General features: G+C 35.7%; 1 protein-coding gene across 2 annotated transcripts in view; it reads right to left on the reverse strand.

The window, feature by feature from the left end:
- Nucleotides 1-13,008, reverse strand: part of Magi3 (membrane associated guanylate kinase, WW and PDZ domain containing 3) — a 200,779-nt gene that overhangs the window by 44,287 nt on the left and 143,484 nt on the right. For both annotated transcript variants that reach the window (XM_005369757.3, XM_005369758.3), the window contains exons 8-11: nt 12,579-12,673; nt 10,305-10,493; nt 6,430-7,035; nt 4,916-4,947 (exon numbers count right to left, since the gene is read on the reverse strand). In XM_005369757.3, the coding sequence (XP_005369814.1) occupies nt 4,916-4,947; nt 6,430-7,035; nt 10,305-10,493; nt 12,579-12,673 (922 nt within the window). The remainder of the gene's footprint in view (nt 1-4,915; nt 4,948-6,429; nt 7,036-10,304; nt 10,494-12,578; nt 12,674-13,008) is intronic.

Below are 13,008 nucleotides of genomic sequence, written 5' to 3' on the forward strand. Positions count from 1 at the left end.
GAAGAGACATCAAAATACAAAGTGTTTTACTTGTGGTAGAATAGGACATCTTGTAGACAAAGCATTCCTAGAAATAATGTTTCTTCTGGTAAGAACAAAAATAGAAGGTCTCAATCTTCAGGATTATGTAGAAGATAGAGCAAAGGCCGATACTGGACCAATAAATGTAGATTAAGAAGAGACAAACAAGGCAATCTATTACCATCAGGAAACTCCTAAGGGGAGGGGGGGCTCTTACAAGCCCCTAGGTCAAAGGTGGTCTAGTCATTCCCAGTCACTGTGGAAGACATGCCTCTCCAGGAAAATTAGAAAATCCAGTGCCTGTTGTAAAAAACCATACTTCTCTAAATGACAGAATAAACATGGAGGATGAATCAAAAATTCAAGAAGAAAATAGGAAGAGTATATTTTGGCAGACTTCTATAAATGACCAAAGACCAAAGCTTCTTGGCTTTGTAATTACAATGATTATTGGATATGGGTACAGATGTAATTATTAATACTCCAGAATCTTGGAATCTGAGTTGGTCTCTTTAGGAGGCAGAAGATCAATTCCTATAGGACAGGCAGTTATAGAAAGGTCAAATTAAATTATAAAGGATATGTTAAACAAACTAAAACAGATGAAAAATACCTCCAGAAATAGACTGCAAATGCTTTATTAACCTTGAATTTTCTTAATGCTAATGAGAAAGGAACATAGGCAGCAGAAAGACACTGATAATAGAAAAACTTCTGAATTAAATCAGTGAGTGTGTATCAAGGATGTATTGACCTCAGAATGGAAAGCAGAAGATGTGCTTTGTTGTGAGAAGGTCTTGGCTCTTCTTTTCACAGGAGAAAAGCTATGGATACAATCAAAGTTAATCAAGATTCAGTTTGAAATGAAGAAACCTCTTGATAAAAGAGAAATGACAGCTTATCCACAGAGATGACAATCCACAGATTGTAAGGAAACATCATTAGGGTTGGGGCAGGGTTCTGTTCTTGTCTTTACAGGAAAATACCCATTTTTGAAAAGTCAAGAGAACATGAACATCTAGATGCTTAAAGAAGAAAAGATAGCTATCAAAAAAGAATCAAGTAAAGAGAAATCTGACTGATGATACCAATATTCTCTGCAGGGTAAGATCTTATTGACAAACATATAAAAGTAGTCGTCATTTATTAAAAATAAAAGCTGGCTTTGGAGTTGCACAATGGTTATCCTTCTCTAAATCCAATTCAGAGCTGGCGGTGGTGGCGCACGCCTTTAATCCCAGCACTCTGGAGGCAGAGGCAGGTGGATCTCTGTGAGTTCAAGGCCAGCCTGGCCTACAAGAGCTAGTGCCAGGACAGGCTCCAAAGCTACAGAGAAACCCTGTCTCGAAAAAAGAAGGAAGGAAGGAAGGAAGGAAGGAAGGAAGGAAGGAAGGAAGGAAGGAAGGAAGGAAGGAAGAAAGAGAAAAAACAAAGATTGTTTTTTAATGACATCAAATAAAGTACTTACATACTTATTAGCTTAAAAAAATAAATCCAATTCAGAGTTTCTGTCTCATATCAGGGGCCACCTGGTGTAGAATAGAAGGAAGATAAAATCTAGGGAATACTACTATTAAAATTCTGCTTTCACTTCTTCCCGTAGCTATTTTTATCTCTATGGTACATTTAGTTGAATATTATGTCTATATGAATAACTTTTAAGTTTTCCACAATGAACAATAAATTTTCCTGCAGCAATCTTAAGTCTCAGGAAGAATATGGGGCCCCACAACAACGATTCCACCTGGTTGATATGATGCCATTATGTGGATAGCAGCACTAAAATCTGTTCTGGATTACAAACCACTCAATATGATTCCAACTTGGTGCACCTTCTTACAACATTCTGCCCAGAACTTCAAATAAGAATTTCAGAAAAACCCTACCATCTACTCAGAGACTATCTGCAATTATAGCGGACAGTAATCTTGAAACTTAACCATCATTTTAGTTTTTTTTAATATTTATTTATTTATTATGTGTACAGCATTTCTTCCATGTGTGCCTGCAAGGCAGAAGGGGGTCCCAGGTCTCATTATAGATGGCTATGAGCCACGATGTGGTTGCTGGGAATTGAACTCAGGACCTCTGGAAGAGCAGTCAGTGCTCTTAACCTCTGAGCCATCTCTCCAGCCCCATCATTTTAGTTTTTATAGAATCCCATAGAAATAACATTACCCCCATGACCAGGGTAAGTAATTACAGAAGACAACACCCCCTCTCCCAACAAAGTTTGTCATCAGGGTTAGGGACAGCTATTAGGGGTTTGCTATAAGTGGTATAGTGCTAGGGGTGGAAATGAAGTAGGCTCAGGAATCTCTTTTAAAAAAAGGAAAATAGATAAGGTGGGATAATAGGTAGATTATTACTTGTGAGCTATTACTTATAGACAATTTACATTGGTATAAATTCTTATATATTGATATAAATTCAAATTATATTTGTTATATTGAACATGCTCCTATTTCTGTTTACAATATTGGTATACCTATGCAAAGTTATTATGTCTTATTGTATGTATACATGTTTCTACCTCTGCTTAATATATTGATGCAATTTAGGATATATTTATCATATTGCACTGTATATATCTACCTCTGATTAAGATACATACATACATATACACACACACAGAGTTTACATTTTGAGGTTATTGCCCTCATTTGCTACACATTTCTTTAAAGATTGTTTAATTTGTTAATATGAAGCCTTAGTTTTAAGGCATAAAGGTATTAAAAATTACAGGTCAATAGTCATTCATGTTTGTCATACATATAGTTAGACTAGTCAGGTTCTTTAGATGTACAGAGATTGTATTCTGCATAAACAGGTAATCTTCAAACACTTCAAAAAACTGTAGAATATGGTATTTAAGTAACTTAGGATTCTGATGATGTGAGACACAAATGTTCTTGGCAGCATTGACCTATTTCCGAGAGAATGTTAGGCACTGAAGACATTCCACTCGGAACTTTTTTTCTTCTTGGCAAAACTGGACTTGACTACTCACTAAATGCATGGTGTTCAAACTACACAAGCAGGATACAAGCAAGAAGACTGCCAAACCTTGCCAAGACAGGGTAAGATAGTTTTTCAAATTTTCCTTCCTCTGAAAATGGTCTGTCAGATATTCTAGGCTTTAGGGAAAGTTAGTTGCCCCAACATTGCAAATGATACTTTGGGTGGTTGTCCAGGTAGCTGGTTGCCTGTGTCATTTCTCGAAACTTTTGAAAGTTGCCTGATTGCATTTCCTGTTTACTCAGGTAATATTATTTCCCTTCTCAGGTTTTTGATGGGGTTGAAGATTAGATAGTCATAGTTACTTTCCTCTCATGACTTAGCCAAGCCATTTTTAATATAAGACTTATATTCCTTAGGATAGGATAACTATTGAAACATTTTGCATACATTTCTTTTTTATGTTGTTCATGTTGATTGCAATTCTAATTTTTATGTAATTTTTGCCTCTTCTTTTTCCTGGATAATAATTGATATTTGTTCTTATTGTATATAGTTTTTTAATAGGCTTAGAACTCTCTTATTTAGACAAGAGGGAGGTGTTGTGGGAACTCCTTCAGTCAATAGCCTTTAAGAAATCGGTTCACTTTGGGCACGGTCTCATGTACTATAAATGCAGATGAAAAGCATGAGCAGGCCTCTTTGCTGCTGAATTCAGTTCCAGTTCCCAATGCACCCAGAGGACTGCGGATTGCTACCTTTACTGTGAGTTTATTCCCAAATAATTGTGAAATTTTGTGGTACAACAACAAATCAAAGTTATCTCTCCTTCTTCTACATCCTCTAGGATTCTGTTAGCATCACCATAGGTCACCAGAGCCTTCCACCATCAACACTGTATAGATGCAGGGGAACCCATTATGAAATGGATATAGAGCTAAAAGTGATTGCTATAGGAAGGGAAGATATGTAGAAAAATGCAGTGTACTCTTTAACTAATTGAACAAAACTTCTGTTCATACTGGAATTAATGGTAGAGAGAGTCCATTAAAAAAAAAGTAGATTCTAAATGACGCCCCTTCTTCCTATGCTTTGATCCATTCAACAGCAACTTTGCAGACGTGGTGTGTTGGAAGCAATCAACCTATTTCATACCATGTGGTCTTTCCTGTAGAAGCCTATGTCTTTTCATAGAAACCATCTTTCTATTTCAAGTTGGCCAAACCATTAACTAAGCTGAGATCTTAAATATAATTGTCTTTATATCCATGTAAATACCCACAAATGTGTGTTATGCCTGGTATAGTTTCTTTCACAATAATAGCACTTGGCACCACCATTTTAAATGTCTATTTTCTCCATATCGATCTTTAAATAGGTTTCTCAGTTATTCAAATAAGTAATAAAAAAGACACTGTTTCAAATCTAATAGTCCTATCATTTGACATAAGAAGATTCAGCTCAAAAGTTTTGCTTAGTCTTAAATGTGAGATCATTTAAATCTGGGTATTTACAGTCTCCATGAAAATATAATCAGCTACTATTTTTTTCCTTGGGCACCAACAAGAAGATGCACCAATAGTTTGCCATCTGTCCTAACATTTAGCTTCTTCTTCCTGTCTCATCTGGAAAAAAAAAAAAAAAACTAAAAGGATGTTTACTCAGGCTCTTCAGTGGCCAACTTTACAATCTTGTGAGCAGAACTGTTGGTAATCTGGGCCCCCAGTGTTCTCCATCAGCCAGCCTTAACCAACACAGCATACTCACAGGGAGTTTTCTACCAACTCCTTGGAGTTTCTGATCTAAGCCTAGGGCAGCAAGCCTCTCTTTGACTTCTCACAGCTATTCCCATAGCAAGAAGCTGTTCTTCCAGAGGGGAATGAAGCACCTCTTTCAGCGTGTGGGAAAAGCACTGGAGGATCACCATAGTACTTACCATTTTGGCGGTTTTAGTTGGTGAACGAGGACCTAAAATTAAAAAATAACCAAAATTCAAAAACAAAGGAAACACTCCTAGACCATAAACATTAATAATGTCTATGATAAAACTTCAATTTCAGTAGCCTAATAATAAACTCTATCTAGTATCAGCTATGTATCAGGCATTAAACATCTATTATATCCAACACGCTAACCTTCCTGATAGTTAAGGTTCCTTAAATCACAGAAACAGTAGTAAGCAGAGAGGCAGCAAACTGATATCAATTCACAAATATCAAAACTTGGTCTCTGTTATATTTGTTTAAAAAACCTCTCAAGTATTCACAAAGATATTTCTTATAAAGATCTATTTGCATTTGTGTGTATGTGTGTGTGTGTGTTTGTGTACACTAGCTGACTATCTGTTTTAATATTTGGCTACTTTTTACCTGGATCCTCTGAAACAAACTAAAAGGATGTTTGCAAAGGTTTTTCAATTGTCTGCTTTATGACGTGAAAGATAGGACAGTTAGAAATGCACACACATAGTGACCAGAAGAGGGCACTGGATTCCTCCTCTATGTATTCCTTCTATACAGTCCATCTTCTCCTCTGAGGAAGAAGCAAGGTCTCTGCCTGAACCTAGGGCTCACATTTTCTTGGGTAGGCTAGAAGTCTCCATGCACTTCTGAGCTAAGGTGACAGGCATGCAAGGATTGTCTGGCTTGTTATATAGATGCTGATACGAAACTCTACTGATCCAATTTCTCAGCCCACAAAGATGGTTTTTTTCCCCCTGACTCTGAGCATACTGTACTATATAACCTGGAAAAGATACCAAAATGGGTTTTAAAAAAAAAGAAAAATGAAAAGGTATCCTAAGAAGTAATGTGTGCCTCAAATACAAAAAAAAAAAAAAAATAAGAGTCAGTAGATAAGAAAGGCTAAAGACAAGCTACTCATTGGTATTGACTTAAGAAAGCCTATTGATTTATAATATCTAAGAGTGGTTCATGTCAGTTGATGACCTTGAAAAATTAAATTTCCATATTTTTTTTCACATAAGCATGTGAGATTTAATCAACATTTGCAGGCAGGTTGTAGAGTTTAAGATAGAGGACAGGTTAACATCTCTCTGTTTTACTCATACATAGAAATGTCAGCATTTCAAATCTCTGTGTGGTGCAGAGTTCCCGATGAAGTACCACTGACTAGAGAAAGTCAATTTCTATTATTGTTATCAACTGAGAAGATTGAATTAAGAGGAAGAATTTTATCTGATATAGCATAGTACCATGACTTTCTCTAATAATTAAAGTTATAAATTTAATTTTATAAAGATCTTCATGGTAAAGAAATTATAACCACTAATAACCAACACAGAGTATAAAAAGATACTGCTGCTAAAACATGCAGACAGAGCCACAGGAAAAATGAGTACGAATTGCCAGGGAAATATGCTAGTGAAAGAAACCTGCCCTGGAAGGGAGAGTGATGGTCAGATAAAATGTCCCTTGTGCTGTTACTCACCTCCTCTTAGGATAAGCAGAGGCACATCCGCACCCACTGGGAACTGCTTTAGTACTTCTACCACCTGCAGATGTGATAAGTTCTGCACATTTTGGTGGTAAATTTCTTTGATGACATCCCCCTTTTGAAGGCCTTGACACCACTGGCTATCCAATATCATTTTCACCTTCTGTCCAGTTGGGCTGTCAGCAATTGCAAACCCAAAGCCTTTAGGGCCCTTAATCAGAGGGATAGTCACTAGTTCAGGCTGGGAGCTGCCTGATGATGCCAGGGATGCTCTCTGTTCACATGAATCTGATGGACCATTGAGATGGTCACTGGCCAAGATTTGGCCTGGTTTTCCATTTTGATCCAAAGTCATTGCTCCTGGTTTAAAATCCTGAGTATTCAAGCATGTCTCTCCCTTCGTTAACGACTGTCCATTGATGACAGGGGTAGCAGCAACAATGTCCACAACAGGATCTTCACTGTCATCAGGAAGTGGATAACCACGGCATAAAGTAAGGTTGACATACTGGTTGACAGGTACCAACTGAAACATCTGGACAACATCTGCATGAGTGTGACCAAGGACACAGCTGCCATTGATGTCTACAATAACATCACCTGACAAAATATAATCATGTTAAAATATCAAAACCACCAAATAAGCTAATCTTTTTGCTGGGGGAAAGGCAAAAACAAAACAGAAACTAAATTTAATTCTAAAGCTCTCTAATTGGTTATAAATGTAGAAAAGGGATTTCCAATACAAGCATTTGCTGTTATGACTTTGTTATAAAAATATATCTGCATCTTTTAAGATTCATTTTTAGGCCAGGCGGTGGTGGTGCACACCTTTAATCCCAACACTTGGGAGGCAGAGGCAGGTGGATCTCTGTGAGTTCAAGGTGTGGTGGCGCACACCTTTAATCCCAACACTTGGGAGGCAGAGGCAGGTGGATCTCTATGAGATTGAATGCAATCTGGTCTACAAGAGCTAGTTCTAGGACAGCTATGGCTATTACATAGAGAAACCCTGACTCAAAAAACAAAAACAGACAAAAAGATTTATTTTAATATTTTCATTTGTTTGTCTCTTTGTGTGTATGTCCAAGCGTATGTCATGCATGTGCAGGTACAACAGAAGACAGGACAGGGTGCTGGGTTCTGTGAAGCTGGGGATTTAGGTAGTCATAAGCTACTGGAAAATGAACAACCTGTGTTTTCTGAAAGAGCAGGAAGTGCTTTCTTTATAACCACTGAGATAGCTTCTAAATGTCCAATTATTAACTATCTTAACATCAGAGAGTTATAATCTTCTCAAAGTCAAGTGTATCATTTAAAAACCCTCCAAGTTTTATTGCAATTGTTGCATACTTTCTGAGCCATTACTAAGTGGCTATTCAAAACTCAGTACAGTGTAATAGGTATTTAGCACATACAAAAGAAAATAACTCTACTGGCTACTTGTATGAACAAGCTATTAATAAATGTCTCTTAAGTCCAGTATAAGGCAAAAAAAGATCAGAATGACATCTCTCATAGGTGTTATTTCTGTAGAAATTTGTGTTTACTATACGGATTTCAAATAGAGAAAGCAGGAGCAACAAAATCAAAATAACCAGTGTGTATAGTTTTAAGATAATGAAAGGTGAAATTAATTAGTTCTTGTAAGATTTAATTCTGTCTTTATCTTTTATAATATGCTCACTTTGCAGAACCATTCAACAGAATTTCAACAGTTGGCAATTTTTTAATACCACCTTGACTTCTGAAATTAGCTATCCAACAGCAAAATAAATATTTTGATTTTAATATTATATTATTATAATATTAAGTAAATATTAAATAATATAATATTAATAATATTTTGATAAATAAAATTTCATTATCTCATCTATTTGCTTTTATTTCATATAATTATTTAAAAGGTTTCTGCCAAATAAAGGTACTTTAGTTTGTTGTGCCCAGACTTCAAAGAACAGGGTGCATGGTGTTGAAAGTGCAACTTTGTAGGGGCTGGGAAGACGGCTTAGTCCTTAAGTGCGGGGACTGCTCTTCCAGAGGACCACATGGCAGCTCACAGCCATCTGTAACTGCACTCTCAGGGGATCTGATAACCTCTTCTGGCTTCTACAGGCACCAGGCACTCATGTCATACACTGACACAGATGCAGGCAAAAGCCCATACACATAAAATAGTTTTTAAAAATGTTATTTTGTAGAAATTTGTTTCTGATCCAAGAGGATACATAAATTAGACACAAAGCTTTAACTTTTTACCTCCAAATGAAGAACTCCAAAAAGTTCCTAAAGTCTTCATAGAAGTATTGAGTTTTAATGCAAATTAGCTAACAGTTTTAGGTGAATGAGAAACTATACTATGAAACCTTGGATATCTATCTGTCTGTCTATGTATCTATGTATGTATCTATCTATTATCTATCTATCATCTATCTGTCTGTCTATGTATCTATCTATGTATCTATCATCTATCTATCTGTCTGTCTATGTATCTATGTATCTATCTATGTATCAATCTATGTATCTATGTATCTATGTATCTATGTATCTATGTATCTATCTATCTATCTATATCTATCTATCTATCATCTATCTGTCTATGTATCTATCTATCATCTATCTGACTATCTATCATCTATCTGACTATCTATCATCTATCTACCTACCTTTCTATGCTATATGATATGTTTCATGAACAAATGTTGAAAGATTAAAATTGAAAATTAAAAAGAAAACTCTTCCTATTAAGATTAAGATCTTTATAGTTCATTAATTTTAAAAATAAGTTAAATATAACTTTCAGTTATTTTAGGTTTTATTTTTTAAAGTTTCCATCAATTCATTGAAAGGTATATGAGAGATTCTATAACTTAATTAAAAGTAACAAACAATATTTGTCATAAAAAAGTACAGTAACAACTGAGTCATCCAAGTGTGGGTTCACATTACAACAGCATGTGAAATAATAGAAATAAACCCCAGTGAACATTAAACTCTTTGGTAAACAGTGTGTAATCTACATGATATTCTTTAATTTGTCTTGAACCTCTACCAAGGTCTTCAGAAACAATGTCAGCCATATGAAAATATCTAACAAATACTAATTAAAAATGAAATTAAATATAAGACAACCTAACTTTATGTATGTAGCTTTATAAAAATAGTAATGTTTGTATCTGTAATACTTAAGAGTAGTTGAACTTTACTAACTACAAGTAAGGTCAAGGAAAGGGAGAAAGTAGATTAAAATTGAGAATTTCTTTGCTATCACTAAAACATTTCAATGGACTACTTTTCAAAAGAGATGATAAGTAGATGTAGGGAGTTATAAAAGTACCCTCTGGGAGCTGGAGAAATACCTCAGTGGGTAAGAGCACTGGCTGCTCTTCCAGAGGACCCAGGTTTGATTTTCAGCATCCACCCATATGTAACTCCACTCTCAGGCAATCTAATACCTTCCTCTGGCCTCTTTGGGCACCAAGCACATACATGGTACATACATGCAGGCAAAATACCCATATACTTATAAAACATTTTTTAAAGTACTCTATTATCAAACAAACAAATGATCTTCTCGGATGACTATCAAATATTAAGTTTTATAAGTTTCAAAGTATTATCTAAAAATTATACAAAAAATAAACATAAATAAAAATATGTTTTGTTTAATAATTTCTTATTATAAAAAAATAACCAGACCTTAAAACTAGCAATATATTTAATTAAGGGATAAACTATTTTAATACAAGGATCTCAAGCTTCATTTGCATAGTTTATTCTCTTTATTCACTCACACACACACACACACCTTTGTAATAATTTTTGTTAGTGTACTAAGAATCTTCCAGTAATTCTGAAAGCCTTGTTACCTGGTGCAATTTTCCCATCCTGAGCTGCGGGCCCATCTTTTAGCACATTTTTCACTTGCAGGAATTCATCAGGCCTATCTCCACCAATAATGGTAAAACCGAATCCCATTGTGCTCTTTTTCAGTGATGCTCGAACAAGGACTCCTTTAAGTTGGGATGGATCCCGAGTAAAGTGAGACCTTTCCACATCTGGGTCAAAATAAGAATCATATTTGAAAACAAAAACAGTTATACCAAATAAACTATACAGTCAATCTTCAAAATAGTTATACATCTTAAGTAAAAATAACAACAGTAAAAAGATGCCTGAAGAATAGGAAATTTCAGAAACTCTGAAGATATGGAACAGCTAGAATTTAAGTTAAAAAACTAAACCCTTGTTGGGGGGGGGACACAAGGGAGTACTTACAAATAGCGCCTTTATGGAATTTCTTGACAACTTCAGAAAAGGAAAGCAACCACCTCCTCTCTGCTTCACCGCCTTTCTGTAGTACTTCCCCTTACCCACACTCCACTAACGTAACCTCCCTCCATTCAGTTTTGGGTTTTCTACTTTTAGTTATTTACAGACAGCTGAATTCTGAAAATATTAAATGGAAATTAACTCTAGTTTTAAACTGCATACTGATCTGAGATGATCTTATGCCACCTTGCTCTATTTCATCTGGTACACAAATCATCCTTTCATTCAGTATCTATGCTCTATATATTACCACTTGACAGCTGTTTAGTAGCCATCTGGTTTCAGATCAGCTCCTGTGGTTGCACGGTACCTATATACAAGTCATCCTTATTTTACTTACAAAATGTTCCAAGGCTCAAGAGCAGTGATGCTGGTGATTTGGATATATCAAAGAGAAAAAGTAAAGAATTTTCATTAAGTGAAAAGGTTAGGGACTAGAGAGATGGCTCAGTGGTTAAGAGAACTTGATGCTCTTGAAAAGGACCTGGGTTTGGTTCCTAGCATCCACATGGTGGCTCACAATGTCTGTAACTTCAGTTCTGGAGGACCCAACACCCTCTTCTGACCTCTGTGGGAACTGCATGTTTGTGATGTAGAGACATACATGGAGGCAAAACATTCAGACACATGAAATAAAAAATAAATCTCTTTGAAAGATTAAATTTATCAGAGGTATGGAATATACAGGAAAAGGTTTATGTAAGGTTTAATGCAAACACTACTTTAGACATCTCCTGGTGCTCTTGGAATGTATCCTCATCAGATACAAGATAGTGCCTTCCTCTTGAGATATCTTCCATGTCTTGAGAAACCTTCATGAGGAAGGTATCTCCAGAGAATGCTATTATTATTCCATAGATGAGGAAACAGGCATAAAGATTTTAGGGAACTTAAACAAGGTTACATGATGAGACTTAAGCCTGCTCTTTAGCCAGTGCACTCATCCACAATTTTAAATGACAATTCTCACTACATCTTATGACAGTGATATACCAGAAAATTCTTGAGGGGTTAAGAATTGACTTAATTGCAAACATTTTTAATATCTAGGGACTAGTGAAGCATAAGACATATGAAGAGTGCTCAAAAATATCTGTCAAACTGGAAATGTTTACTGAACTACATGTAAAACGTAAGGAAGGTACCTATGTTTTTCGAAGAGTAGCTAGAGTATTTTTCTCACGGATAACAGAAGTGGATCATATTTTATAATATACACAGAGAACTTGGTTGTAATGATACATGGAAGAAAAGAAGGAGACAGGTAGGTGGAACATACAAGAACTTCCTGAGTAGCTCTTCAAAAAAAAAAAAAAAAAAAGGATGACTAGGTGCATTAAAACCATATGTAACTTGGTATGTAACTCTACAGGCAGCCAATGGCACAAGAAAATACTCTGGTAGATTTACTTAGTACTGATTAATAAAGGTTACTAGAGAATCCTGAAGATTAAATCTGTATATCGGACTTAAGTAGTTCACTCAGAAGCTATAATGAACTAAAGGGGCTAATACTGAGCCAGGCTTCAAAAGTTAAAAAAAAGAAAACAAAAAACCCAAAAAACCCTAATCTTTAAAACTCAACCTCAAATTCACACAATTTTATATTTTTTTATTTAATCATGACAAACATCTCAGTATTCTCACAATGTTCACATGATTTTGTAAAAAAGATGATTCATATCTTTTATAGAGGCAAAAATTTCTCTGTTGAGTTTCAAAGGTTTAGCAATAAAAAGTTCAAATTCACTTTCATTAGCTCATCATGTATAGTTCATGTCTTATTACAATCATCAAATAAGAAGTTCTACCTGGTTTTGCAGAATGAATTTCAGCCTGTCCTATCTGCTTTTTTCTTTTGGCTTCTTCCACTGGGTTTTCAAACTGAGTTTTCTGGTTGAGGTGACTGTAAAATATAGAGAAAGGTACAGTTCAAGTTTAGATGGAATAGTTCTATTTATTTTCCTAAACAAAAAAACATGATTCTATTCCACCGCAAAGGTTAAGGAGTATGTACCCTGAGGAAATGGAGTACAGAAAGGCTGAAAGAGATGGTGGGAGGCCCAGGGGATGACTAGAGGTCAAAGGTGCTCGACTTATGCTAGTACATCTCCACAAACCCAGCAATGGAAACAACAACAGTTTACAGTACTGCAGCACAAGTTCTCTTCCTGCGGCAGTCACAAGAACTGGTGCCTGGTCAGGCATTTTTAACACAGAAGACGCTGTAAGTTTCTTTAA

The sequence above is a fragment of the Microtus ochrogaster genome, unplaced genomic scaffold (assembly GCF_000317375.1).
Source record: "Microtus ochrogaster isolate Prairie Vole_2 unplaced genomic scaffold, MicOch1.0 UNK60, whole genome shotgun sequence".
NCBI lineage: Eukaryota > Metazoa > Chordata > Mammalia > Rodentia > Cricetidae > Microtus > Microtus ochrogaster.